Below are 27926 nucleotides of genomic sequence, written 5' to 3'. Positions count from 1 at the left end.
AAGCACTCCCTTAAACATCAAGTCCATATGATCCTGTTCCATTACTCGAGGTCCCCTACTACAATCATCATCTGGGTCCTCAAAATATCCTGTATGGTACTTCTGCAGTTCCTCCAATCAGCTGCACCTGAAGTCCTCCTTAAATGTCAGTGAAGCTCTCTCCAAACGCTTCACACAAATGAAGTGTAGCTCCCTACACTACTTGAAGATTCACTGTTTCTTGAGTTTCACTCCTCAACTTGAAGTCCTGCACCACCTTGCAGTTCAGCTCCCACTATGAGTTTCAGCTCACACTTGGAGTTCAGCATACACTCCTCTGGTATGAAGTTCTCTCTAACTTCTCCCACACAAACATTGCAATTCTCCCACACATACCACAGAATCTGTATCTCGAGGGCACTCGGCTGCGGTGCTCCCAGATGTCGTTCTCTAAAACCTACAAGGAAGTTTCTTTATTACAGCCTCACAGCTCTTCTGCTCCTGACGGGGAGTACATTAAGTCGTCCAACAGGCTTCACACATAAATGCCTGCTTGATTCTCTCCTCTTGAAGGAGCACATCGTAAGGGTTTTTCCTACTGCCAGGAGATCAACAAAGTACAACCCTCTCTGATGACTGCTCTGATTCAAGTAAAGTCACGACGTCCTGCTAGCTTCACATCATGTCATCAAAGTATCGACATCTCATTTCATGTCACTAATTTAAATGTTCATCCTCTGCTCATATTTTTAAATTATTCACCGACGTTTATTATATATTTAATATGTACATCTTTCCTCTGACCTCTCAGTCAGGTCCAGAAAGCAAAATAACTCACACTGGGGTAGACTTGTTCCACCCAAGCTACACGGGGTCACAACAATAGTTATATATAATATGTGCATATAGTGTAATAACACCACAAACGGTATTGTGGGAGGAGTAATGTTGGCAAGTTAGGTGTTGGAGGAGTGAGGGAGGGCTGGCTGGGTGTGGTAGCTTACTCTTGTTCTCTGGAGGGAGCCCCGTCGGCTCCCCGGAGCTTTACCAGGCTGATATACTAATCTCAGACTTTGGCATCAGTCATGTGTATGGAGTTCTAGGGCCTACCGGGGACCACAGCCAGAACCTGGCCCCCTCAGAGAGGCAAGGGGAGCAATGGCCTATAGAAACCCCCGTGGGGTTGGAAGCATTCTATGTCTGCCATCGACCAGGTCAAGCGTGCAGAAAGGTAAGTCATTCCAAAACAAACCCCCTATTCTGGTTAAAATTGCTACCAAAAGCCGAACTAGTGGATAGAACTCCCCAACAGAAAACAAGCAAACTAGTATGACATCACACATCACCGTGCCGTTGTTTGCGCAGCTCCCTCCCTCCCCGGGAGGGGAAGGGGTAAGGGGCAGTTTTGCACTGGTGGGGCGCAGGGTACTGTGCAGCTTGTCTTTACCAATCATGGCGGGCGGCTCTGTTCCGCTTGGGTACACTGTCCTCTTGCGGGGTTTTCTTTTTCTTTTTGCTTATCTACCTGGTGGGGGGGGGTCTGCCTTCGTTCTTGCCCCTTGTATCCCTTGTGTTCTGAGTGTTTTTCAGGTGGTACCTCCTGCTAGGTCCCCGTGAGTGTACACGTCCCGGGGGTTCAGCTTTTAGAAAGTTGTTTGGTAGCTTTGGGCGCTGGTTAGCAGTACCCTGCCTGGGATTACCTAAGCACGAGTCCTCTTATAGTAAACGCTCGGGACCCTGGGAAACCCCTGGGGACGCGTGGGTCTGATGGATGTGACCCCAGAGTCCCCCCTCGCTTCCAGCGAGTTTGAGGGTTGCTCTCACCCCTTGTCTCTGGGTGACTGTTTTGCCTCCGTCTGCTGCCTGTGGGGTCGGTGACACCTTCGACCCAGAGTCCTGCGAGTTTTGTTGCTCGTTGTGGATTGGTTGCCCAGTTGTGCTGACTAAGCGGGTGCGGGCAGCAGGGGCGTTGCACTTGAGCCTTGGTGGTGGCAACGCTTTAGTTTGTTTGCTCCCTGGGAGCCCCGGGGCTGCCCCATTTTTGGTTCGTGTTGGGACATGGGGGTGTTGGTTGCTTCGGTTCCTTCCACACCCCTGTGTCTTTCCCCTGGATCCCCCCTTCCTGCTTGCATCCAGTTTCTTACCGTCTGTGGGTTTGGGGCGGGTTTTGATGGTGTTGAGACTCGGGCAGTCTCGGGGAACTCCCTTTCCGGGGTAGTGACGGGGGCATTTGAGCCTGTACCTCCAGCTGTGTTGTAAGAGTCTGCCAGTGGGCTCCCTTCGTTACTGTTTTCGCGGCTGCCCCGATTTTCTGGTACGGCTGGGGCCCCATGGCCACGGCTTGGCCATGGGGCCTGTCGTGTAGGTTCCCGGGTCTGGGGAGCGGCTGACTTGGGGAGGCATGGCCCCGTAGGACCCTGTGGGGGTTTTTCCCCCCCTCTAGGCGGGGCTTGTGGTTACGTGGAGTGGGGTTTTTCCTTCCCACTCGCCGTATGTTCTTTTGGGTGTCGGCCCCTCCCCGGGCTCGGTTCCTTGGCCTTTGAGTTGGTTGGTTCCATCCTGTGGGTGGATGCATCCCCCTTTTTGGGATGGTGTCTTCATCATGTTAACCCTGTTCTTGGGGTTCTACGTGACTTCTGGTCTCGGGTGCGCCTGTGCCTTTGTGTTCCTTCGGGAATGGTGTTTGCTTCTGTGTTCTCGAGGGGTCGGGAAGGTTTTCGCTACTTCCTGTATTATTGGAATGTCTGTCGGCTCCTAGTCCGGATCGCCGTTTTGAGCCACTTGTAGGTTGTAGGCGGTTAGCCCGGTTGGGCTCCTTGTAGCCCGGTTGGGCTCCTTGTAGCCCGGTTGGGCTCCTTGTAGCCCGGTTGGGCTCCTTGTAGCCCGGTTGGGCTGCTCGTGGCCCGGTTGGGTTCCCTTTGGGCTCTTTGTCTTCGCTTAGTTGGCCGGTTTTGTTGTTCCTGCTACCTCTGTTGGCTACTTTTCTAGTGCAGTAGTCCTGGTTGGCGCCTTCCCGCAGAGCGGGTTGTGCGGTTCGGCCAGAGTGTCATGCGCAATGCGCCGTGGAGTTTGTTTTGGTCTGGGCGGCGTGTTTCAGTGCTGGTGTTTTGCGCCCTTTTTTCTCGGGAGCTTCGCCTCTCGCTCTTCTCCCTTGCTCCGGTGTGTGCCCCTTCGCTCCGGGGGTGTCCTGGTTTCCAGCTGTGGTGTGGACGCCGAGGTTTTCCCTGTGTCATGGGTGTGGGTCACCTCCTTCACCCTGCTCTCCTGTGTGTCTGGCTCTGGCTTCTTCACCTGCCGGTGTTCCCAGGATCTGGGCACTGTTGGGTCGTGTCACATTCGTGCCTCCGTTCGACAGGCGAGTTTCTGCGGTCTGGCGTCTTTTGGCCGGGCGCTGGATGCGAGGATGTTTATATACCTGTCTTTCTTTAGGTATATCTTTGTACGACTAAGACCGTTTGCACACCAATGACTGTCCCTTTTCAACCCTTCCTGTCCCACTCATGTGCATGTCCAGCCCATGCTAGAGTCATTCAGGGGACCCACCTCTTTCGTGTTATGAGGTGTGTGGGTTGTGGTGCTGGTTATGTACTCACCTGGTAGGGCTCTCCTGGTTGTGCTTGCGGGGTTTTTGAGCTCTGGCTCTTAGGTCCCGCCTCTATGGAAGACCTTGCGGGTTAGTACCAGTGGAGTGCAGTGGTGCAATAGGCACAATCGACTATTGGGAAACACTGTATAACCATCAGAGGTCAGCGGTTGTTACACGTCCTACCTGTGAGCATACGCCAGATTGCCGGTACATCCAAGAACTTTCAGGGCATACTAGCCTATTTTCGAATTGAAGTTCCGGCCCATCCTGGTTGTGATGGGTATGTGGGCCTGCGGGCCGCTCCACGTAGCTGCCTGGTGGGCCACCCTCTGACCAGTCTAGCCTAGCCTCGGGCCGGGCTTGGGGTGTAAATGAACTCCCAGAACCCCATCCAGCAGGTATCGAGCGGGTTTCTCCGCCGTCGGTCGCCTGGTGTGCAGGTTCCTGGGCCTGCTGGGTTCTGTCGTGTCTCCGTTGGCCCTGTCTGGGGTCTGCCTGTACCGTTCTCTGCCTTTGCAGAAGTGAGTTGCTATTTACATGTTACGGTGGTGCCTGTAGCTGCTACTGCACGTGTGCATTGGTAACGTGTTTCGCGGTGGCCTGTCCTTGTTCCTGTATCCGGTTGTGGTGTGGCACTTTGCTGCTGTTTTGTGCCTAGGGTTTGCGTATGGGGGTTTGCTTGTTGTTTTTCGTGGTCTTCAAGTCCCTGGCTTGGCCATCTCATGTGTGTGGGGTTTCTGTCCCTGCCTGATTGTCCACCCCTGGTTGTTTCCTGGAGTTTGTGCTTCCGCTTTTTCGTCCTGCCTCTCCCCAGTCGTTTCCCTGGCATCTCCTTCGGTCGGTTTTGCCTGCACTTGCTGCTGTGGGGGGGGGGGGGGGGTCGGGTTTCTACCGCTTCCCTTCCTTGTGTGTTCCATTTGTTTCCTCCTCTGCCGCAGGGGTGTTCTGCGTGCGATCCTTGGCTTCTTGGGCGTTCTTTCAGCCTGTGTCTTATGGTGCGCACTTCTTTGTCTCGGTCTGTTGCAGTAGTTCGTACCCCTTGGTTCGGGTATTGTTTCTGGAGGCAACCCTTACGCCACCTTTGGTTTTCCTGGCTTGCCCTGCCGGTTGGCTTTCGGGGTCTTGCGATGTCTCGCGTTGGACCAGTCGTTTCTGCTCTCCTGGCGGGCTTGCTTACTTTGGGGAGTTTACTGTTCGGCAGACGTTCCTTCTCCTTGTGCTGCCTGGGTTTCGGTGGTCACGCCCGGGATCTTCCCGCGGCTCCGCCTTTTCCTGGGCTCGGAGGGGCCTTGTCGGGGCTGCTTCCATTCTGCCTCGCAGTCTCTCCTCCGGTTGGTGGTCGGGTGGCTTCGTGGTAGGTGTCCCACCTGCGTGCTTCTTCTTGGCGGCAGTATGGGGTATTTTGGCGGCCCTTCCTTTTCCTCCTGTCCCTTCTTAGGTGGCTGCAGTTGTTAGCGTCGGCTTGGTTTTTCTGGTAGGGGTTGGGGGCCGTCGTCTTGTCACATACAGTATACACTCTATTTAATGGCCTATATGGGGCTGTATCCTGGTCGTTATTTCTGGAGCTCCGTTATTTCCGAAGTTAAGTCGGATCGGGTAATTTTTCAAGTAACATTCAGGTAGGATATATTTTATACTATATAACTAAAATTAAATAAAGTTCATTGTGTAATTGCGTTCTAATTTAGTGCCACGCCGAGGATTAAGCCAGCTGGTGGCTGCTGCATGGATGATGTGTGAACACAGTCTGATCAAGTCCAGATGGGTGGGAAAAATTGGTTCATTCCTTTGTATTGCAAAATATTTCATGTATCAATCAGTGATTGTTAATATTTTCTCAATAAAAGTTTAGAGATGTGTTTTGTTTTATCCTGAACAGTGCAGGTAACGTATTTTTAATGTTATGACACAGGCTGTGGCGGCCAGGCCATACAATGACGATCGAGCCTTGTCACCGAGAGCTAGCCAAGACAAAATATTTTGAGCTGACCTTTTCTCCGCTAATGATAGAATATACATTTACAGAGATTAATATGTAGCTTTTTTTGAAAAAAAAACAATTTATATGTTGTAATACTACTGTATAATAAAATTGGTAAATTGACTTACTTCTAAGGAAACTGAAGATTACGAAGCTGTGAAGATTACGTCATCCTCTGCAGCGTTTGTTTTATATTGTTCAGTACTGTATACAGGGTACATACAGTATGTACACTTATTTTCGGGCATTCACTTCACACAACAGCTAGCCTTATTACTAATTCACATGAGTTCTAATTCTAATTCACAATTGAAAATTATTTCTACTGTATATTTACACTGTACAGTATCTTTTTGTCAAGGCTTAAATAATCATTAACACTTACAATACTATACTCTATCAACTCTTTGAAACGCATATAAATTAGTGTAAAATCATATTTTATATCGTTAGTGGAGGCTACATGACTTTTGATGGGAATTCAACATTGGCGGGTGCAACATGGCTTGCAGAGCATTCGTTGCCGGCGGATGCTCCATGACTTGTCGATGGGAATTCAGCATCAGCGGGTGCAGCATAGCTTGCAGAGCGTTTATTGCCAGCGGGGGCTGCACGACTTGTTGATGGGAATTCAGCATCGGCGGGTGCAGCATAGCTTGCAGAGCATTCGTTGCCATCGGAGGCTGCACAACTTGTCGATGAGAATTCAGCATCGGCGGGTGCAGCATATCTTGCAGAGAATTCGTTGCCGGCGGAGACTGCACGACTTGTTGATGGGAATTCAGCATCGGCGGGTGCAGCATGGCTTGTAGGGCTCTTGTTGCCAGCGGATGCTGCATGATTTGTTGAATTCCCAGTGGGTGCTTTCACGAACCATTGAAATCATGAATTTATCTATTTTTGTCTGAATCTGATTTTCTCTGGCTAATATTCTGAGACATTACTCTCAGCCGCGCGAGTTCACAGTAAACAATGCGGTTACATGGCTATGCGCAGTACATTCTAGGTCCATGGGAAAAAAAATACCTATTGCCTATACTATAAAAGGTATTTAATAAGAAAACAAAGAATTTTGCTTAATAACAATTGTTTTAAAATATTTTATTAATAATAATTTAGAATTTTCTTCATAAAACTGAATCATTTTAAAAGAAAGTTAAGATTTAACATACCACTCTGGATGATCGAGGTCGGTGGCCTGGTCGCCATGTGAGGGGCTGCTGATGCCAAAACAAGCCCAGTACTGACCGTCGGCAATATCGACCACCAGACCGGTATATGAGGCTCCAGATACCAATCTCTCAAATCGGTCGTTATTACCGGCAGATCGGTATAAAAGAGGTTGTTAAATTGAGTGGATACTTCGCTCTTTTCGTGCGGCGCTGGCGGAGCCGCTTCGGCTTGCTTTCGGTGTTGGTGGTGTTATGCACCGTCAGTAAGCTGTCTCGTGCGTTTTCACCTCTGGTGTGTTCGTGTGCCACTTGCACCGTCCTGGTCTCTGGTCAGCGTGCTCTGTCTTCTTCTTGGTTGGTAGTGCCCCTTCGGTTCCGGTTTGTTTTTTTGTCGGCTCTTTTTCCTGTTGGCATTTGCCTCTGGGGGTCGGATCGCTGGGCTTCTTGCTCCTCCGCAGGAATTTTCTGCTCCTTCGGTTTTTAGCGTTTTGGTTGTTCGGTGGCAGCAGTCTCCATCTTTTCTGGCACGGGATGGGGCTGCTGCGTTCTGGAGGGTTCCTTGGTTTGTTGGTGCTTGGCTGGTCGAGCTGGGGGTGTGTTGTGTCTTTGTGTTCAGTGGCGGCCCTCCGCTGTTATTTGCGTGCCACGGCATCTGTGTCTGGGGTGCGTTTTGCATTGATCCGGTTCCGTTCTTCCGGGTTCGCGAGTGACGGTGTCCCGGGTTGTCACCCGTGTTCTTGCGGCTAACCTGCCTGTGTTCTTCCCCCATACCCGTGGCGTTCGTGGCTTCGCTGTTCTCGCTGCCGTCTTAGCGACATGTCCTTGCTGTCATTCGGGCACGGATCTTTGGTGTTTGTACAGGGGCCTTGCTGCTCGTTGTCTCGTGTTGTTCCCGGGCCCTTTCGGGGCTGTGACGCCTTGGGTTGGCATTTTGCTGCCGGTTGTCTCGCTTCCGTGGGGGATGCCTGGTGTCCGCCTCCCGGTTCCGTCCCTTTGACCTTCCTCTGTGGGTAGTTAGCTCCGGGGAGCCGACGGGGCTTCCCCCAGAAGACAAACGTTGAATGTAATGAAACACCATTTTCTGGGTGAGACCCGGAGGCTCCCCGGTAACCCTCCCTCCCTCCGGTCGGCAGTTTTTCGCGTGTTTTGACATCCAGCCTCAGAACTGATGGGACATCCAGATGAACTGACATCCAGCCTCAGAACGCAGCTCCCCCCCTCCCGGGGAAGGGGGAGCTGCGCAGACAGCGGCGTGGTGACGTGTGACGTCATACTAGTTTGCTTGTTTTCTGTTGGGGAGTTCTATCCACTACTTTGGCTTTTGATAGCAATTTTAACCAGAATAGGGGTTTGTTTTGGAATGCTTACCTTTCTGGATGCTTGACCCGGTCGATGGCAGACACGGAATGCTTCCTACCACACGGGGGTTTCTATGGGCCATTGCTCCCCTTGCCTCTCTGAGGGGGCCAGGTCCTGGCTGTGGTCCCCGGTAGGCCCTAGAACTCCATACACATGACTGATGTTAAAGTCTGAGATTAGCATATCAGCCTGGTAAAGCTCTGGGGAGCCTCCGGGTCTCGCTGAGAAAATGGTGTTTCATTACACTCAACGCTGGTTTTTTTGGCTCACCATACCAACTTAGTGGTTTGCTATGGTGAACATATATGTAGATAGGTATATACAATATGTATATAGTGTAATAACAGCAAAAACACTGTTTGATGGTAGAATATAATATACATGTCACATACATGAGCCCCATAATTTTGAGCATAGTGATGTTCCACACATTGTACTCTATAAATTCTACAAATTACATACTTTTGAATAATATTACAGCATAAAACCAGAGAAGAAATAAATGAGAAACGTCAAAATAATTGTGAAACATTATATTCGCGGCAACTGCTGCCCCACAGGGTAGCGGGGCCTAGTGACCTCAAGTGCTCCATCACTCAGTGCCCGTAATATGCACAACTTTCCAGCTCCATCGCGGCTAAAGTATGTCACATGCAATATTTTTTTTTTTTTTTTTTTTTAGTTTTCCGTGATCAGAGACTGCATTTTAACAATATAAGAAGAAAAAATATTTTTCTGGGGGGAGCCCCGTCGGCTCCCCGGAGCTTTACCGGCTGATATGCTAATGTCAGACTTTGGCATCAGTCATGTGTATGGAGTTCTAGGGCCTACCGGGGACCACGAGCCAGAACCTGGCCCCCTCAGAGAGGCAAGGGGAGCAATGGCCTATAGAAACCCCCGTGTGGTTGGAAGCATTCTATGTCTGCCATCGACCGGGTCAAGCATCCAGAAAGGTAAGCATTCCAAAACAAACCCCTATTCTGGTGAAAATTGCTACCTAAGCCGAACTAGTGGATAGAACTCTTCAACAGAAAACAAGGAAACTAGTATGACGTCATACGTCACCGCGCCGCTGTCTGCGCAGCTCCCCCCTCCCCAGGAGGGGGAAGGGGGAGCCCCAGACCTCCCACGCCGGCTATCCACCCACCAGTTCTTCGGCTGATGCTATAGGCAATGGTTATGTGCTCCGGCTCCAGTGGTTGTTTCAGCACTGTACCTAGAGTGTGGTGTCTGTTTTTCTAGGTGGTGCGTGAGCCGGGAGTGATTCTTCAGTACTCGGGCTGCATGCGTCTAGGGTTCCCTTCCCTAGGTGCCCTGTAAGTACTGCCCTTGGGGCTTGGGGCCACCTTCCACAAGTTCCTTGGGTCCTGCCCCTGCTTGGCCGTTTACTGCTTGGTTTTCGGCCGCTCTTTGTGTGCTCGGGGGTTCTGTCTCCCTTGTTCGCCTTAGAGTAAGGGGCAGTGTTTGCACTGGTGGGGCGCGGGGTACTGTGCAGCTTGTCTTTACCAATCATAGCGGCCGGCTCTGTTCCGCTTGGGTACGCTGTCCTCTTGCGGGGTTTTCTTTTTCTTTTTGTTTATCTACCTGGTGGGGGGGTCTGCCTTCGTTCTTGCCCCTTGTGTCCCTTGTGTTCTGAGTATTTTCTGGTGGTGCCCCCTGCTAGGTCCCCGTGAGTGTACACGTCCCGGGGGTTCAGCTCTTAGAAAGTTGTTTGGTAGCTTTGGGTGCCGGTTAGCAGTACCCTGCCTGGGACTACCTGAGCGCGAGTCCTCTTAAAGTAAACGCTCGGGACCCTGGGAAACCCCTGGGGGCGCGCGGGTCCGATGGATGTGACCCCAGAGCCCCCCCCTCGCTTCCAGCGAGTTTGAGGGTTGCTCTCACCTTTTGTCTCTGGGTGACTCTCTGTTTTGCCTCCGTCTGTTGCCTGTGGGGTCGGTGACACCTTCGACCCGGAGTCCTGCGAGTTTGGTTGCTCGTTGTGGCTCGGTTACCCAGTTGTGCTAACACAGCGGGTGCGGGCAGCAGGGGCGTTGCACTTGAGCCTTGGTGGTGGCAACATTCTCGTGGTTTCCTCCCCGGGAGCCCCGGGGCTGCCCCGTTGTAGTTCGTTTTGGGACTTGGGGGTGTTGGCTGCTTCGGTTCCATCCACGCCCCCTTGTCTTTTCCCCTGGTTCACCCTGCCTGCATCCGGTTCCTTACGGTCTGTAGGTTCGGGGCGGGGTTTTTGGTGGTGTTGAGACTCGGGCAGTCTCGGGGAATTCCCCTTCCGGGGTAGTGACGGGGGCATTTGGGCCTGTTCCTCCAGCCGTGTTGTATGAGTCTGCCAGTGGGCTCTCTTCCTTAGTGTTTTCGCGGCTGCCCCGGTTTTCTGGTACGGCCGGGGCTTTGGGGGAACGGCTCGGCCCCGGGGCCTGTCGTGTAGGTTCCCGGGGCTGGGGAGGGGCTGACTTGGGGGGGCCTTGGCCCCGTTAGACCCCGTGGGGGTTTTTATCCCCCTCTAGGCGGGGCTTGTGGTTACGCGGAGTGGGGTCTTTCCTCCCCACTCGCCGTACGTGCTGTTGGATGTCGGCCCCTCCCCGGGCTCGGTTCCTTGGCCATTGAGTCGGTTGGTTCCGTCCTGTGGGTGGATGTTTCCTCCCCCCCCCTTTTTGGGACGGTGTTTTTGTCATGTTTCCCCGTTCGGTGGGGTTCTGCGTGACTTCTGATCTCGGGTGCGCCTGCGCCTTCGTGTGCCTTCGGGACTAGTGTTGGCTTCTGTGTTCTCGAGGGTACGGGAAGGTTTTTTCGCTACTTCCCGCATTATTGGAACGTCTGTCGGCTCCTCGTACTTGTCGCCCTGTTGGGCTACTTGTCGCCCGGTTGGGCTACTTGTCGCCCGGTTGGGCTACTTGTCGCCCGGTTGGGCTGCTTGTCGCCCGGTTGGGCTGCTTGTCGCCCGGTTGGGCTGCTTGTCGCCCGGTTGGGCTGCTTGTCGCCCGGTTGGGCTGCTTGTCGCCCGGTTGGGCTGCTTGTCGCCCGGTTGGGCTGCTTGTCGCCCGGTTGGGCTGCTTGTCGCCCGGTTGGGCTGCTTGTCGCCCGGTTGGGCTGCTTGTCGCCCGGTTGGGCTGCTTGTCGCCCGGTTGGGCTGCTTGTCGCCCGGTTGGGCTGCTTGTCGCCCGGTTGGATTCCTTTTTGGGCTCTTTGCTTCTTTGGCCGGTTTTCTTGTTCCTGCTTCCTCTTTTGGCTCCTTTTCTCGTGCAGTAGTCCTGGCTGGCGCCTTCCCGCAGGGAGGGTGTGCGGTTCGGCCGGCGTGTTCTGCGCATGCGCCGTGGAGTTTGTTTTGGTCTGGGCGGTGTTTCAGTGCTGGGGTTTTGCGCCCTTTTTTGCTTCAGTGCTTCGCCTCTCGTTCTTCTCCCTGGCTGCGGTATGTGCCCCTTCGCGCCGGGGGTGTCCTGGTTCCCTGTTGTGGGGAGGACACCGCGGTTTTCCCTGTCATGGGTGTGGACCGCCTCCTTCGCCTCTCCCTGTTCTCCTGCGGGTCCGGCAGGGTCCGGCTCTGGCGTCTTCACCTGGCGGTGCTCTCAAGTTCTTCTGGGCACGGTTGAGTCGTGTCCAGTTCGTGCCACCATTCGCCAGGTGAGTTTCTGCAGTCTGGCGTCTTTTGGCCGGGCGCTGGATGCGGCGGTGTTTCTATACCTGTCTTTATTTAGGTATATTTTGTACGACTGCGACCGTTCGCACACCAGTGACTGTCCCTTATCGCCCCTTCCTGTCCCCCCTCATGTGCATGTCCAACCCATGCTGGTGTCATTCAGGGGACCCTCCCTTTTTAATGTTGTGAGGTGTGGGGGTTGTAGGGTTGGTTCTGTACTCACCTGGTGAGGCTCCTGGCTGTGCTTGCAGGATTTGAGCTCTGGCTCTTGGGTCCCGCCTATCTGGTAGAACTTGCGGGATAGTACCAGTGGAGTGCAGTGGTGCTATTGGCACTTTTGGGGGACACTGTATTACCATCAGTGGTCTGTGCTTGTTACACGACCTACTTGCGAGCATAAGCCTGCTGGTTCGTCCGTGGACTTCCAGAGCGCACTGGCCTGTTTTCGTATGGCAGTTCCGGCCCGTCCTGGTTGTGGGGGTATGTGGGCCGGTGGACTGCTCCTAGCAGCTGCCTGGTGGGCCATCCTCTGGCCGGTCTGGCCTAGCCTTGGACCGGGCTTCAGGTGTAAAAGAGCTCCCAGTACCTCATCCAGCAGGTATCGAGCGGGGTTTCTCCGCCGTCGGTCGCCTGGTGCAGGTTTCTGGGCCTGCAAGGTTTTTGTCGTGTCTCCGTTGGCCCTGTCTGGGGTCTGCCTGCTCCGTTCTCTGCCTTTGCAGAGGGGAGTTGCTATTTACAAGTTGCTGTTGCTGCTGCACGTGTGCATTGGTACCGTGTTTCACGGTGGCGTGTCCTTGTTCCTGTGTCCGGTTGTGGAGTGGCACTTTGCTGCTGTTTTGTGCCTGGGGATTGCGTGCGGTTTTTGTCCCTGCCTGATTGTCCACCCCTGGTTGTTCTCCTGGGGTTTTTTGTGCTTCTGCTCTTTCTTCCTGCCTCCTCTGCAGCAGGGATGTTCTGCGTGTATTCTTAGGCGTTGGTCAGCCTGTGTCCTGTGATGTGCTTATTTGTCTCGGTCTATTGCAGTTGTTCGTGCCCCTTGGTTCGGGTCCTGTTCTGGCGGCGACCCTTCCGCCTTCTTTGGTTTTCCTGCCCTGCCGGTTGTTTTTTTTTTTTTTGGGGGGGGGGGGTTCTTGCGATGTCTCGCGTCGGACCCGTCGTTTCTGAACTCCTGGCGGGCTTGCATGCTTTGGGGAGTTTTTCTGTTCGGCAGACGTTCCATCTCCTTGTGCCGCCTGGGTTTCGGTGGTCGCGCCCGAGATCTTCTCGCGGCTCCGCCTTTTTCCTGGGCTCGGGGGGGCCTTGTCAGGGCTGCTTATGTTCTGCCTTGTGGTCTTGCCTCCGGTTGGTGGTCGGGTGGCTTCGTGGTAGGTGTCCCACCTGCGTGCTTCTCTTGGCGGCAGTATGGGGTATTTTGGCGGTCCTTCCTTTTCCTGTCCCTTCTTAGGTGGTTACTCTTGTTGGCTTGGTTTACTCTCGGCTTGGTTTTCTAGTGGGGGTTGGGGGCCGTCGTCTTGCCACATACTGTCGCCTCTTTTCGTGCGGCGCAGGCGGAGCCGCTTCAGCTTGCTTTCGGTCTTGGTGTTGCTTCTGCACCGTTAGTCAGCTGTCTTGTGTGTCGTTTCACCTCCGGCCTGTTCGTGCGCCGCTTGCACCATCCTGGTCTCTGGTCAGCGTGCTCTGTCTTCTCCTCGGTTGGTAGTGCCCCTTCGGTTCCGGTGTGTTTTTTCGTCGGCTCTTTCCTTTGGGCCTTTGTCTCTGGGGGTCGGTTCGCTGAGTTTTCTTGCTCCTTCGGTTTTAGCGTTTTGGTTGTTTGATGGCAGCAGTCTCCATCTTTTCTGGCGCGGGGTGGGGCTGCTGCATTCTGGAGGGGTCCAGGGTTTGTTGGTGCTTCGTTGGTCGGGCCGGGGGTGTCGTTTGTGTGTTCAGTGGCGGCCCTCCGCTGTTGTTTGCGTGCCACGGCGTTTGGGTCCGGAGCGCGTTTTGCGTTGATCCGGTTCTGTTCTTCCCGGTTCGCGGGTGATGGTGTCCCAGGTGGTCAGCCGTGTTCTTGCGGCTAAGCTGCCTGTGTTCTTCCCTCATGCCTGTGGCGTTCGTGGCTTCGCTGCTCTCGCTGCCGTCTGGGCGACGTGGCCTTGCAGTCTTTCGGGCATGGATTTTTGGTGTTCGTGCAGGGGCCTTGCTGCTCGTGGTTCTCGAGTTGTTCCCAGGATTTTCGGGGCTGTGGCGCCTTGGGTTGGCATTTGCTGCCAGTTGTCTCGCCTCCTTGGGGGGTGCGTGGTGTCCGCCTCCCGGTTTTGTCCCTTTGACCTTCCTCTGTGGGTAGTTAGCTCCGGGGAGCCGACGGGGCTCCCCCCAGAAAACCAGCGTTGAATGTAATGAAACGCCATTTTCTGGGTGAGACCCGGAGGCTCCCCGGCAACCCTCCCTCCCTCCGGTCGGCGTTTTTCGCGTGTTTTGACATCCAGCCTCAGAACTGGTGGGTGGATAGCCGGCGTGGGAGGTCTGGGGCTCCCCCTTCCCCCTCCTGGGGAGGGGGGAGCTGCGCAGACAACGGCGCGGTGACGTATGACGTCATACTAGTTTCCTTGTTTTCTGTTGAAGAGTTCTATCCACTAGTTCGGCTTAGGTAGCAATTTTCACCAGAATAGGGGTTTGTTTTGGAATGCTTACCTTTCTGGATGCTTGACCCGGTCGATGGCAGACATAGAATGCTTCCAACCACACGGGGGTTTCTATAGGCCATTGCTCCCCTTGCCTCTCTGAGGGGGCCAGGTTCTGGCTCGTGGTCCCCGGTAGGCCCTAGAACTCCATACACATGACTGATGCCAAAGTCTGACATTAGCATATCAGCCGGTAAAGCTCCGGGGAGCCTCCGGGTCTCACCCAGAAAATGGCGTTTCATTACATTCAACGCTGGTTTTTTGGAAAGACTTTATTTTCGGTGCACCACAGATGTGTTGTATTTTAATGCAGAGCAGTGCAGTGGTTAAAGTCAAAGGTATGTGTGATTATTCTGAGGGTTTGGTTAGCTTTTCTGACTACTGCTCCAACCTGTTGTACAATAGTTTTATGAATGGTGGATTTTGACTCCCAGGTCCTTTCTTTCATCAGTCTGCTGTAATGTAATGGCATTGATTTGGTAGTTGTGGCATGGTAGTTAATACCAGCTGACCACTGGGACATGTACAGTTTATATTCAGTGGCCCTCAGTTTACGAATTTAATCCGTTCCCAGATACGTCAACCAGGTATAGTGTAGTAACACCACATAACGGAGCTCAACCAGGTATCAACCAGACGGTTCATAAGCCGAAAATTCGTAACCAGAAACGAATTTTCCCATAAAAAATAATATAAATGGAATTAATCCGTCCCACACTCCCAAAAATATTAACTTAAAAATAAATTTCATACCTAATTCACACAAATACTTGGTACAATAGTATGTACATGTTATGCTAAAGTTATTAGTGTACAGGTAAATTTAGCCTGCTACAGGTAGGCATTTGTAAACCATTGGTTTACACTGCCTTGCTTGGGTGATGGAAGCTGTTATAGCTTACCTTTATTGATGACTTGTTGAGGAGATGGTGAGGAGGAGAGGTGTTAGTATTTGGAAGGGGAGTCCCCCTCCCGTTACAACATCATGCAGTAATGACTTTTCTGGGGTCATCTACCTGCCTGTCACTAGGGCCTCCTTGTGGCTTGCTGTTTGTTTTTTTCACTAAAAACCTTTCCATAGAGACTTGTTTTTCCCTACATGGAAAATCTTCATCTTGTCTATGGTGAGGCAAGGCCGTGCTTCTCCTTGATAATGCTCCTGCTCATCTTCCAGGCTTGGTGGAGTCATTGTTCGAGGAATTTAGTTTTGTTACAATAAAGTTCCTCCCTCCCAGCACCACCATTCTAATTCAGCCTATGGACCAGAAAATCATTTCCAATTTTAAGAAACTTTATGAAAGGTAGTTTTTGGGATATGTGTTTAAGTGACTGATGCCTCAGACCTCACCCTCAAAGAGTTCTGGAATAACCATTTTAATATTTTTAGTGCTTTAAAACCCAAAGATAAAGCCTGGCAAGAAGTGACTAAGAACCATGATCTCTGGCTGGAGAATATTGTGGCCTGAATGTGCTCCAAAACGAGACTTTGAGGGGGTTTGAGCCTGAACATGAAGTGCCTCTTGTTGAAGAAATTGTTTCTCTGGGCCAGAAATTGGGTTTGGAGTTGGATGGTGCTGATGTGAAGGAGTTGGTAGAGGAACACAGTGAAGAACTGACCGCCGATGAACTCCTAGCCCTTAACAAGGAGCAGTAACAAGAGGCAGTTGATACAATTTCTTCTTCAGAGGAGGAGGCAGTACAGAATGTCCCTTCCTCATTAATTAAGAAAATGTGTGAAACATGGGGAAAAACTGTAAATGTTTGCTAAATTGACTTGCCCAAATCAAGCTGCAGTAGGCTGTTGCCTTAACCTTTCTGGGGGGAGCCCCGTTGGCTCCCCGGAGCTTTACCAGGCTTATATGCTAATGTCAGACTTTGGCATCAGTCATGTGTATGGAGTTCTAAGGCCTACCGGGGACCACAGCCAGAACCTGGCCCCCTCAGAGAGGCAAGGGGAGCAATGGCCTATAGAAACCCCCGTGTGGTTGAAAGCATTCTATGTCTGCCATCGACCGGGTCAAGCATCCAGAAAGGTAAGCATTCCAAAACAAACTCCTATTCTGGTGAAAATTGCTACCTAAAGCCGAACTAGTGGACAGAACTCAACAGAAAACAAGCAAACTAGTATGACGTCACACGTCACCGCGCCGCTGTCTGCGCAGCTCCCCTCTCCCCGGGAGGGGGAAGGGGGAGCCCCAGACCTCCCACGCCGGCTATCCACTCATCAGTTCTTCGGCTGGTGCTATAGGCACCGGTTATGTGCTCCGGCTCAAGTGGTTGTTTCAGCACTGTACCTAGAGTGTGGTGTCTTGTTTTCTAGGTGGTGTGTGAGCCGGGAGTGATTCTCCAGTACTCGGGCTGCATGCACCTAGGGATCCCTTCCCTAGGTGCCCTGTAAGTACTGCCCTTGGGGCTTGGGACCACCTTCCACAAGTTCTTTGGGTCCTGCCCCTGCTAGGCTATTTACTGCTTGGTTTTCGGCTGCTCTTTGTGTGCTTGGGTGTTCTGTTTCCCTTGTTCGCCTTAGAGTAAGGGGCAGTTTTGCACTGGTGGGGCGCAGGGTACTGTGCAGCTTGTCCTTTACCAATCATGGCGGCCGGCTCTGTTCCGCTTGGGTACGCTGTCCTCTTGCGGGGTTTTCTTTTTCTTTTTGTTTATCTGCCTGGTGGGGGGGGGGGGGTGTCTGCCTTCGTTCTTGCCCCTTCTGTCCCTTGTGTTTTGAGTATTTTCTGGGGGTACCCCCTGCTAGATCCCCGTGAGTGTACACGTCCCGGGGGTTCAGCTCTTAGAAAGTTGTTTGGTAGCTTTGGGGGCCGGTTAGCAGTACCCTGCCTGGGATTACCCGAGTTCTCTTATAGTAAACGCTCAGGACCCTGGGAAACCCCCTGGGGGCGCGTGGGTCCGATGGATGTGACCCCAAAGTCCCCCCTCGCTTCCAGCGAGTTTGAGGGTTGCTCTCACCCTTTGTCTCTGGGTGACTCTCTGTTTTGCCTCCGTCTGCTGCCTGTGGGGTCGGTGACACCTTCGACCCGGAGTCCTGCGAGTTTGGTTCCTCGTTGTGGCTCGGTTGCCCAGTTGTGCTGACTAAGTGGGTGCGGGCAGCAGGGGCGTTGCACTTTGAGCCTTGGTGGTGGCAACGCTCTCGTGGTTTACTCCCCGGGAGCCCCGGGGCTGCCCCGTTTTGGTTCGTGTTGGGACTTGGGGGTGTTGGTTGCTTCGGTTCCTTCCATGCCCCTTTGTCTTTCCCCTGGATCCCCCTTTCTGCCTGCATCCGGTTCCTTACCGTCTGTAGGTTCGGGGCGGGGTTTGATGGTGTTGAGACTCGGGCAGTCTCGGGGAATTCCCCTTCCAGGGTAGTGACGGAGGCATTTGAGCCTGTTCCTCTAGCCGTGTGGTAAGAGTCTGCCAGTGGGTGGGGCTGGGGAGGGGCTGACTTGGAGGGCCTTGGCCCCATAGGACCCCGTGGGTTTTTTTTATCCCCCTCTAGACGGGGCATGTGGTTACGAGGTGTGGGGTCTTTCCTCCCCACTCGCAGTACGATCTGTTGGGCATCGGCCCCTCCCCGGGTTCAGTTCCTTGGCCTTCGAGTCGGTTGGTTCCGTCCTGTGGGTGGATGTTTCCTCCCACCCTTTTTGGGACAGTGTTTTCGTCATGTTTCCTCGTTCTGGGGTTCTATGTGACTTCTGGTCTCGGGTGCGCCTGCGCCTTTGTGTGCCTTCGGGACTAGTGTTGGCTTCTGTGTTCTCGAGGGTTCAGGAAGGTTTTTGCTATTTCCCGCGTTATTGGAACGTCTGTCGGCTCCTCATCCTTGTTGCCATTTTGGGCTACTTGCGGTTTGGCTGCTTGTGGCCAGTGGCCCGGTTGGGCTACTTGTGGGCCGGTTGAGCTACTTGTAGTCCTGTTGGGCTGCTTGTGGCCCTGTTGGGCTACTTGTAGCCCTGTTGGGCTGCTCGTGGCCCGGTTGGGCACCTTTTTTGGCTCTGTCTTCGCTTCGTTGGCCGGTTTTATTGTTCCTGCTTCCTCTTTTGGCTACTTTTGTAGTGCAGTAGTCCTGGTTGGCGCCTTCCCGCAGAGAGGGTTGTGCAGTTCAACCAGCGTGTCATGCGCATGCGCCGTGGAGTTTGTTTTGGTTTGGGCATTGTGTTTCAGTGCTGGTGTTTGGCGCCCCTTTTTGCTCAAGTGCTTCACCTCTCGCTCTTCTCCCTTGCTGCGGTATGTGCCCCTTCGCTCCTGGGGTGTCCTGGTTTCCAGTTGTGGGGAGGCCGCCGAGGTTTTCCCTGTGTCATGGGTGTGGGTCACCTCCTTCGCCTCTACCCCGCGCTCCTGCGGGTCTGGCTCTGGCGTCTTCACCTGGCGGTGCTCCCAGGTTCTTCTGGGCATGGTTGAGTCGTGTCACGTTTGTGCCACAGTTCGCCAGGTGAGTTTCTGAGGTCTGGCGTCTTTTGGCCGGGCGCTGGATGCAGTGTTGTTTATATACCTGTCTTTATTTAGGTATATTTTGTACGACTGAGACCGTTCGCACACCAGTGACTGTCCCTTTATTCAACCCTTCCTGTCCCACTCATGTGCATGTCCAACCCATGCTAGAGTCATTCCACCCACCCTTTTTCGTGTTATGAGGTAATTACCTAAGTGTAATTACCTAAGTGTAGTTACAGGATGAGAGCTACGCTCGTGGTGTCCCGTCTTCCCAGCACTCTTTGTCATATAACGCTTTGAAACTACTGACGGCCTTGGCCTCCACCACCTTCTCACTTAACTTGTTCCAACCGTCTACCACTCTATTTGCGAAGGTGAATTTTCTTATATTTCTTCGGCATCTGTGTTTAGCTAGTTTAAATCTATGGCTTCTTGTTCTTGAAGTTCCAGGTCTCAGGAAGTCTTCCCTGTCGATTTTATCAATTCCTGTTACTATTTTGTACGTAGTGATCATATCACCTCTTTTTCTTCTGTCTTCTAGTTTTGGCATATTTAATGCTTCTAACCTCTCCTCGTAGCTCTTGCCCTTCAATTCTGGGAGCCACTTAGTAGCATGTCTTTGCACCTTTTCCAGTTTGTTGATGTGCTTCTTAAGATATGGGCACCACACAACAGCTGCATATTCTAGCTTTGGCCTAACAAAAGTCATGAACAATTTCTTTAGTATATCGCCATCCATGTATTTAAATGCAATTCTGAAGTTAGAAAGCATTGCATAGGCTCCTTGCACAATATTCTTAATGTGGTCCTCAGGTGATAGTTTTCTATCTAGAACCACTCCTAGATCTCTTTCTTTATCAGAATTCTTTAAATATTTCTCACATAATATATAGGTTGTGTGGGGTCTATGTTCTCCTATTCCACATTCCATAACATGACATTTATTAACATTAAATTCCATTTGCCAAGTGGTGCTCCATATACTTATTTTGTCCAGGTCTTCTTGAAGGGCATGACAATCATCTAAATTTCTTATCCTTCCTATTATCTTAGCATCATCAGCAAACATGTTCATATAATTCTGTATACCAACTGGTAGATCATTTATGTACACAATAAACATCACTGGTGCAAGAACTGAACCCTGTGGTACTCCACTTGTGACATTTCTCCATTCCGATACATTGCCTCTGATTACTGCCCTCATTTTTCTATCAGTCAGAAAATTTTTCATCCATGATAGAAGCTTACCTGTCACCCCTCCAATATTTTCCAGTTTCCAGAACAACCTTTTATGTGGAACTCTGTCGAAAGCCTTTTTTAGGTCCAGATAGATGCAGTCAACCCAGCCATCTCTTTCCTGTAATATCTCTGTGGCCCAATCATAGAAACTGAGTAAATTCGATACACAGGATCTTCCTGATCGAAAACCATACTGTCTGTCTGATATTATATCATTTCTCTCCAGGTGTTCTACCCATTTAGTTTTGATTAGCTTTTCCAATACTTTCACTATTACACTTGTCAATGATACAGGTCTATAATTGAGGGGGTCTTCCCTGCTGCCACTTTTGTAGATTGGAACTATGTTAGCCTGTTTCCACACGTCTGCTACGATTCCTGTACACAGGGATGCCTGAAAGATCAGGTGAAGTGGAATGCTGAGCTCAGATGCACATTCTCTCAGAACCCATGGTGAAACGCCATCTGGGCCAGCTGCTTTGTTCCTCCCGAGCTCCTTTAGCATATTTTCCACTTCATCTCTAGACACCTCTATCCGCTCTATGTTGTTCTCTGGAATTCTTATTGTGTCTGGTTCTCTGAAGATTTCATTTTGTACAAACACACTTTGGAACTTTTCATTTAATGTTTCACACATTTCCCTTTCATTTTCCGTGAATCTGTTTCCCATTTTCAACCTCTGGATATTATCCTTTACCTGCAATTTGTTGTTTATGAATTTGTAGAATAGGCCCGGTTCTGTTTTACATTTATCTGCTATCCCTTTTTCAAAATTTCTTTCTGCCTCTCTCCTTACTGCTGTATAATTGTTTCTCGCATCTTTGTATCGCTGGTATGTTTGGGGGTTTGGCCTCTTCCTATACTGATTCCATTTTTGTGTCTTTTGGTCTCTTGCCCTCTCACAATTTCTGTCGAACCAATCCTGTTTTCTGGTCCTGCATCTCTGTTTTGGTATGAATGTTTGTGTGCCTTCCTCGTATAGTTTTAAAAATTTGGCATACATTTCATTTACTTCCCTGCCTAGCAACAATTCTGTCCAATTACACTCATTAAAAAAATTTCGAAGTTCCCCATAGTTGCCTCTCTTTAAATCGAGTTTATCAACTGTTTCAATGTCCCCATTTTCTTCTAGATGATATCTTAAAGCATATTTAATGTCTAACAGGACGTGATCACTCTTTCCCAAGGGAGGAAGGTACTGGATGTCAAAAATCTCTTCTTCTTTCCTGGTGAATACTAGATCCAGTACTGACGGTATATCTCCTTCCCTCATTCTTGTGGCTTGCTTTATGTGTTGATACAAGAATGTCTCCAGAATGAGGTTCACAAATCTGCATGTCCAAAAGTCCTCCGTTCTTGCTTCACAGGCCTCCCAGTCTATTGCTCTAAAGTTGAAGTCCCCCAGTATCAACAGTCGTGATTTATCTTTATCTGCTTGTACAATAATATCTCTCATGACCATTATGAGGCCCTCTCGTTTGTCATCCAGTTCTTCCTTTGTCCACGTGTTGCTTGCTGGTGGGCTGTAGGTATTTACAATTATCAGGTTATCATCCTGATTCCAGACCTGCAATGCCATTATGTCAATATCTCGAGGGTTTTCAAATATTAACTCTTTTACCTTCAGGTGTTTTTTCACCAGTACAGCCACTCCTCCTCCCTTCCTAGTTTTCCTGTCACGTCTCCAAACTGAGTAGCCTCTTGGGAATATGACTTCATTTATTATATTTCCTTCAAGTTTCGTTTCTGATAATGCAACAATATCTGGGACCCTAAGCTGGATTATATCTTGCAACTCCAAAGTTTTTGACCTCACTCCATCTATGTTGGTATATACAATTTTCAGGAACATGTTCCCTTTTCCTTTGCTCTTTACTCCCCCTTCCACTACTGATCTTGTTGCTTTGTTTTTATGTACCATTTCACAAGCTTTCCAGTCCCTGTCACTTTGTAAAAAAAAGAATTTCTGTCTTCTTCATTTCTATCCCCATTTAGTCGTTTTGCCTCAATTGAGTTCATTTTCAGCTTTTCTCTGTCTTCCTTGGAGAGGTCTTGTCTTATTGACCAAGATTTGCCAACCTCATCACTCTGCAGTTTCCTGGCATTTCTTAGCACTTCCATCATGTTTTTCACTCCATTAAAGGTCACCCTTAAGGGGCGGTTCTTTTCTTTCTCATATTTTCCTATTCTTCTAAAATCACTGACATTTTCCTTTGAGCCTTCTCCTAAACCTACTATTTTCTCTATGATTTTCATCTCTTCTGCCGCTCGGTCCACCCTAGATGAAATTTCCTTCTCTAAACATCCAAAAATGATTATGGACTTAGTTCTATCTGCAGTGTTTTGTACCAGTTTACTGTTGGTAACCAGTTCTTTCCTAATTGCTTGCCTAATTTCTGCTTCTTGTTGGTCATTTCTGGTTTTGACTTCCGAACACACTTCTTTGATAGTCTCTTTCTCTTTTACAACTTGAGCATATGTCGCTTTTATTTCTTCTTTATACTTTTCTAGTTCTTTATTCACCTCCTCTATGTGAGTTGTCAGTGAAGTTTCCAGTTGGAGATCCTTACCTAACTCTATGTTAGCCCTTAGGCTTGCTTGGAGTTGTTCACCATATGAGTCTATTTTCTTGTTTATTTCTTCAAAGTCACCACACTTCACTTTCCATGCCTCATTTTCTTTCACTAGTTCCTTGATTTGCTCCTCCTGATTTGTTACCTTGTCTGTTAATGCAGTAATAATCTTACCTTGTTGCAGCATACTCCCTTTTAGAGTGCAAAGCTCACTCCAAAGAGCTCCATTGTCCTCTTCTAATTTAAGCACTTTTTCTTCATACTTCATTTGCATGTCCTCAATTATCTCTAACCTGCCAAGAACACCTCCTTTCCTTATATCTTGTGTTGAGAATCCTTTGAAACCATCATCTGATGGTGTGTCTACCTTCTCAGTGGGGGTGGTGGCGGCGGCCATCTTTGATTTTGTTCTAGACCAAAACAAACTTTTCCACTCTACTATTTTCACTCAGTTTTACTTGTTTATTGTATTTTATTTGCTTTTACTCTTCCCTGAACCTTTATGTAACCTGGGACACCACTGTAGCCCTCAACCTGTTCCCAATACTTGGGTAATTCGATATTTCCAGGAGCTTGCTGCAGTGTGACTTCTGCCTCCTCCGGCTTCACCTTCAAGTGTGTGGGGGATGTGGTGTTGGTTCTGTACTCACCTGCTAAGGCTCCTGGCTGTGCTTGCAGGGTTTGAGCTCTGGCTCTTGGGTCCCGCCTATCTGGTAGACCTTGCGGGATAGTACCAGTGGAGTGCAGTGGTGCTATAGGCACAATAGGGGAATACTGTATAACTGTCAGAGGTCTGTGGTTGTTACACGGCCTACTTGCGAGCATACGCCTTATTGCTGGTCCATCCGTGGACTTACGGGGCACACTAGCCTGTTTTCGAATAGAAGTTCCGGCCTATTCTGGTTGTGGGGGGTATGTGGGCCTGCGGGCCGCTCCAAGCAGCTGCCTGGTGGGCCTCCCTCTGGCCGGTCTAGCCTGGCCTTGGGCCGGGCTTGGGGTGTAAATGAGCTCCCAGTACCCCATCCAACGGGTATCGGGCGAAGTTTCTCCGACGTCGGTCGCCTGGTGTGCAGGTTTCTGGGCCTGCTGGGTTCTGTTGTGTCTCCGTTGGGCCTGTCTGGGGTCTTCCTGCTCTGTTCTGCCTTTGCAGAAGTGAGTTGCTATTTACGTGTTGCATGTTGCGGTGGTGCCTGTTGCTGCTACTGCACGTGTGCATTGGTACCGTCTTTCGTGGTGGCGTGTCCTTATTCCTGTGTCCGGTTGTGGTGTGGCACTTTGCTGCTGTTTTGTGCCTAAGGTTTGCGTATGGGGGTTTGCTTGTAGTTTTTCGTGGTCTTCGGGTCCCTGGTTTGGCCCTCTCATGTGCGTGGGGTTTTTCTGTCCCTGCCTAATTGTCAACCCCTGGTTGTTTTCCTGGGATTTTTGTGCGTCTGCTCTTTCGTCCTGTCTCTCTCCAGTCGTTTTCTTGGCATCTCCTTTGGTCGGTTTTGCCTGCACTTGCTGCTATGTTGGGGGGCGTGGTCGGTTTCCACCGCTTCATTTTCTTGTGCGTTCCCTTGTTTCCTCCTCTGCCGCTGGGGTGTTCTGCGTGTGTTCCTTAGCTTCTTGGGCATTTTTCAGCCTGTATCCTGTGGTGCGCTTCTTTGTCTCGGTCTGTTGCTGTTGCTCGTACCCTTTGGTTCGGGTACTGTTTTCTGGCGGAAACTCTTCGCCTTCTTTGGTTTCCTAGCTTGCCCTGCCGGTTGGTTTTTCGGGGTCTTGCGATGTCTCACGTCGGACCCGTCGTTTCTGAACTCCTGGCGGGCTTGCTTGCTTTGGGGAATTTTTCTGTTCGGCAGACGTTCCATCTCCTTGTGCCGCATGGGTTTCGGTGGTCGCGCCCGAGATCTTCCCGCAGCTCCGCCTTTTCCTGAGCTTGGAGAGGCCTTGTCGGGGCTGCTTACGTTCTGCCTTGCAGTCTCGCCTCCGGTTGGTGGTCGGGTGGCTTCGTGGTAGGTGTCCCACCTGCGTACTTCTCTTGGCGGCAGTATAGGGTATTTTGGTGGTCCTTCCTTTTCCTGTACCTTCTTAGGTGGTTACTCTAGTTAGCGTCGGCTTGGTTTTATGGTGGGGGTTGGTGGCCGTCGTCTTGCCACATACTGTCGCCTCTTTTCGTGCGGCGCTGGTGGAGCCGCTTCGGCTTGCTTTCGGTCTTGATGTTGCTTCTGCGCCGTTAGTAAGCTGTCTTGTATGTAGTTTTGTAGTTTCACCTCCGGCCTGTTTGTGCACCCCTTGCACCATCCTGGTCTCTGGTCAGCGTGCTGTCTTCTCTGTTGGTAGTGCCCCTTCGGTTCCGGTTTGTTTTTCGTCGGCTCTTTTTCCTTTTGGCATTTGCCTCTGGGGGTTGTGTCGCTGAGTTTTCTTGTTCCTTCAGTTATAACGTTTTGGTTGTTTGGTGGCAGCAGTCTCCATCTTTTCTGGCGCGGGGTGGAGCTGCTGCGTTCTGGAGGGGTCCATGGTGGTGCTTCGTTGGTCGGACTGGGGGTGTGTCGTGTTTTGTGTTCAGTGGCGGCCCTCCGCTGTTGTTTGCGTGCCACGGCGTCTGTGTCCGGAGCGCGTTTTGCGTTGATCCGGTTCTGTTCTTCCCGGTTCGTGGGTGATGGTGTCTCGGGTTGTCAGCCGTGTTCTTGCGGCTCAGCTGCCTGTGTTCTTCCCTCATGCCCGTAGCGTTCGTGGCTTCGCTGCTCTTGCTGCCGTCTGGGCGACATGTCCTAGCAGTCTTTCGGGCATGGATCTTTGGTGTTCGTACGGGGGCCTTGCTGCTCATTGTTCTCATTTTGTTCCCGGGACTTTTCGGGGCTGTGGCGCCTTGGGTTGGCGTTTGCTGCCGGTTGTCTCGCTTTCGTGGGGGGTGCATGGTGTCCGCCTCCCCATTCTGTCCCTTTGACCTTCCTCTGTGGGTAGTTAGCTCCGGGGAGCCGACAGGGCTCCCCCCAGAAAACCAGCGTTGAATGTAATGAAACACTCATTTTCTGGGTGAGACTCGGAGGCTCCCCGGCAACCCTCCCTCCCTCCGGTCGGCGGTTTTTCACGTGTTTTGACATCCAGCCTCAGAACTGATGGGTAGATAGCCAGCATGGGAGGTCTGGGGCTCCCGGGGAGGGGGGAGCTGCGCAGACAGCGGTACGGTGACGTGTGACGTCATACTAGTTTGCTTGTTTTCTGTTGAGGAGTTCTGTCCACTACTTCGGATTTAGGTAGCAATTTTCACCAGAATAGGGGTTTGTTTTGGAATGCTTACCTTTCTGGATGTTTGACCCGGTCGATGGCAGACATAGAATGCTTCCAACCCCACGGGGGTTTCTATAGGCCATTGCTACCCTTGCCTCTCTGAGGGGGCCAGGTTCTGGCCGTGGTCCCCAGTAGGCCTTAGAACTCCATACACATGACTGATGCCGAAGTTTGACATTAGCATATCAGCCTGGTAAAGCTCTGGGGAGCCTCCGGGTCTCACCCAGAAAATGGCGTTTCATTACATTCAACGCTGGTTTTTTAATGACTGTGATGCCTCACTACAGACAAGTGTTAAGACGTAGGAAAAAACAAGTCTCAATGGAAAGGTTCTTAGTTAGTCAAACAAGCAGTGAACTACAACCAGGTCCTTGTGGTATGCCTGCAAAACATAAAAGAGAGAGAGTACCCCAGAGAAGTCATCACTATCTGATGTTATAATGGAAGGGGGACTCTACTTCTAATCACTAACACCTCTCCTCCTTCCCCCTCCTCACTGTCTTCCATATGTCAACAAAAGTTATTAATAAAGGCAAGATATATCTTGTACATAGTGTAGTACAAAATATTTGTAGTATTATGTATGAAATGTTTTTTAAGTTAATACTTTTTATGTGTGGAACGGATTAATTCAGTTTACATTATTTCTTATGGGAAAATTAGTTTTGGTTTACAAATCGTCTCTGGGAACGGATTACATTCGTAAATGTAGGTACCACTGTATGTACACAGGTATATATAAATATATATACAGGGGTACCTCGATTTAAGAGTTTAATCCGTTCCTGGAGACGCCTCGTAACCCGAAAACTCGTAAACCGAAGCTAATTTCCCCATAAGAAATAATAGGAAATGAATTAATCCGTTCCCGACTACCCAAAAACCTCACTTGAAACTAGTTTTGTACCTAATTCATTGACATCTACACTACAAAACTATGTTCAAGTTATTACTTACCATTGCTGATGACTGCTGTTGGTGTATGGAAGATGGTGAGGACAGGGAAGGAGGAGAGGAGTTACTGTTTGGAAGGGGAGTCCTCTTCCATTATAACATCAGGCAGTGAGGACCTCTCTGGGGTGCATTCTCTGGCATGTTTTGCCTGCATACCACTAGGTCCTGGTTGTGGCTCACTGCTCGATTTTCTCACAACAAATCTGTCCATGGAAGATTGTTTTTCCCTTCTTTGCAAGATGTCTCTGTAGTGAGGCATCACATTGTCATTGAAAAGATTAATGCAATGGCCTACTACAGCTTTCTCTGGGCGCGTCGTTTCAATAAAAGTTTGCATTTCTTCCCACATCTGACACCACTTCCTAATTGTTGTGGAAGGGACATTCGCTGCTGCCTCATCCTCCACCACTGGAGAAACATCCTGAGCTGTCTTCTTGCTGTTCCTTTTGAAGGGCTTGGAGATCTTCGGTGGTTAGTTCTTCGTTGTCATCTTCCACCAACTCCTCCACATCATCACCATCAAATTCCAAGCCCATTTGCCGGCCCAGAGTAACAATTTCCTCAACAATAGGCACATCATTTACAGGCTCAAACCCCTCAAAGTCTAGTTCTGTCACAAATTCAGGCCACAATTTTCTCCAGCCAGAGATCAGGGTTCTTTGAGTCACTTCTTGCCAGGCTTTGTCATGTTTTAAAGCACTACAAATGTTAAAAAATGGTGTTTCCAGAACTCTTTAAGGGTGAGTTTTGTGGCTTCAGTCACTTCAAAATATTTCCGGAAAAGTGCCCTTTCATAAAGTTTCTTAAAATTCGCTATGATTTTCTGGTCCATAGGCTAAATTAGAGGAGTGGTGTTAGGAGGAAGGAACTTCACTGTGAGAAAATTACTGTATCTGTGCAACAATTCATCTTCCAAGCCTGGAGAATGAGCAGGAGCATTGTCGAGGAGAAGCAGGGCCTTGAATGGCAAATGTTTCTCCTACAGACATTTTTCTATGGCAAGGCACACCACTTCATTCACCCACTCCGAAAAAAAATCTTAGTCGCCCATGCCTTATTATTAGCCCTTCACATCACACACACTTGGTTTTTCTGCACTT

At 50.5% G+C, this 27926-nt stretch overlaps 2 protein-coding genes across 9 annotated transcripts in view; one reads left to right on the top strand and one right to left on the bottom strand.

Moving 5' to 3' along the window:
• The window catches only part of LOC123763686 (uncharacterized), a 252335-nt gene that overhangs the window by 32976 nt on the left and 191433 nt on the right, over positions 1–27926 (top strand). The window contains exon 2 of one of the 8 annotated variants that reach the window (XM_069304292.1): positions 462–629. The exons of the other annotated variants lie outside the window; for them this stretch is intronic. The gene's annotated coding sequence lies outside the window, so the exon portion shown is untranslated. The remainder of the gene's footprint in view (positions 1–461; positions 630–27926) is intronic. 8 annotated transcript variants of the gene reach the window in all.
• On the bottom strand, positions 6006–27362 carry LOC138352065 (sericin-2-like). The gene is made up of 3 exons (XM_069304247.1): positions 27245–27362; positions 23253–23354; positions 6006–6409 (listed from the first exon to the last, which is right to left on the bottom strand). Exons 1-3 carry the CDS (start codon positions 27360–27362, stop codon positions 6006–6008), a joined length of 624 nt encoding a protein of 207 aa, XP_069160348.1.

The sequence above is a fragment of the Procambarus clarkii genome, chromosome 52 (assembly GCF_040958095.1).
Source record: "Procambarus clarkii isolate CNS0578487 chromosome 52, FALCON_Pclarkii_2.0, whole genome shotgun sequence".
Taxonomy (NCBI): domain Eukaryota; kingdom Metazoa; phylum Arthropoda; class Malacostraca; order Decapoda; family Cambaridae; genus Procambarus; species Procambarus clarkii.
Note: the sequence above shows the minus strand (reverse complement) of the source record. Positions and strands in the feature narration are given on the sequence as shown.

Coding starts and splice junctions, on each gene's coding strand:
- LOC138352065 (XM_069304247.1), bottom strand. CDS start 27,362: ATGGGCTTGGAATTTGATGGTGATGATGTGGAGGAGTTGGTGGAAGAT. Junction 23,355..27,244: donor GCAAGAAGACAGCTCAGGAT/GTTTCTCCAGTG, acceptor TTGTGCCTATAG/CACCACTGCACTCCACTGGT. Junction 6,410..23,252: donor ACAGCCAGGAGCCTTAGCAG/GTGAGTACAGAA, acceptor GGTTCGTGAAAG/CACCCACTGGGAATTCAACA.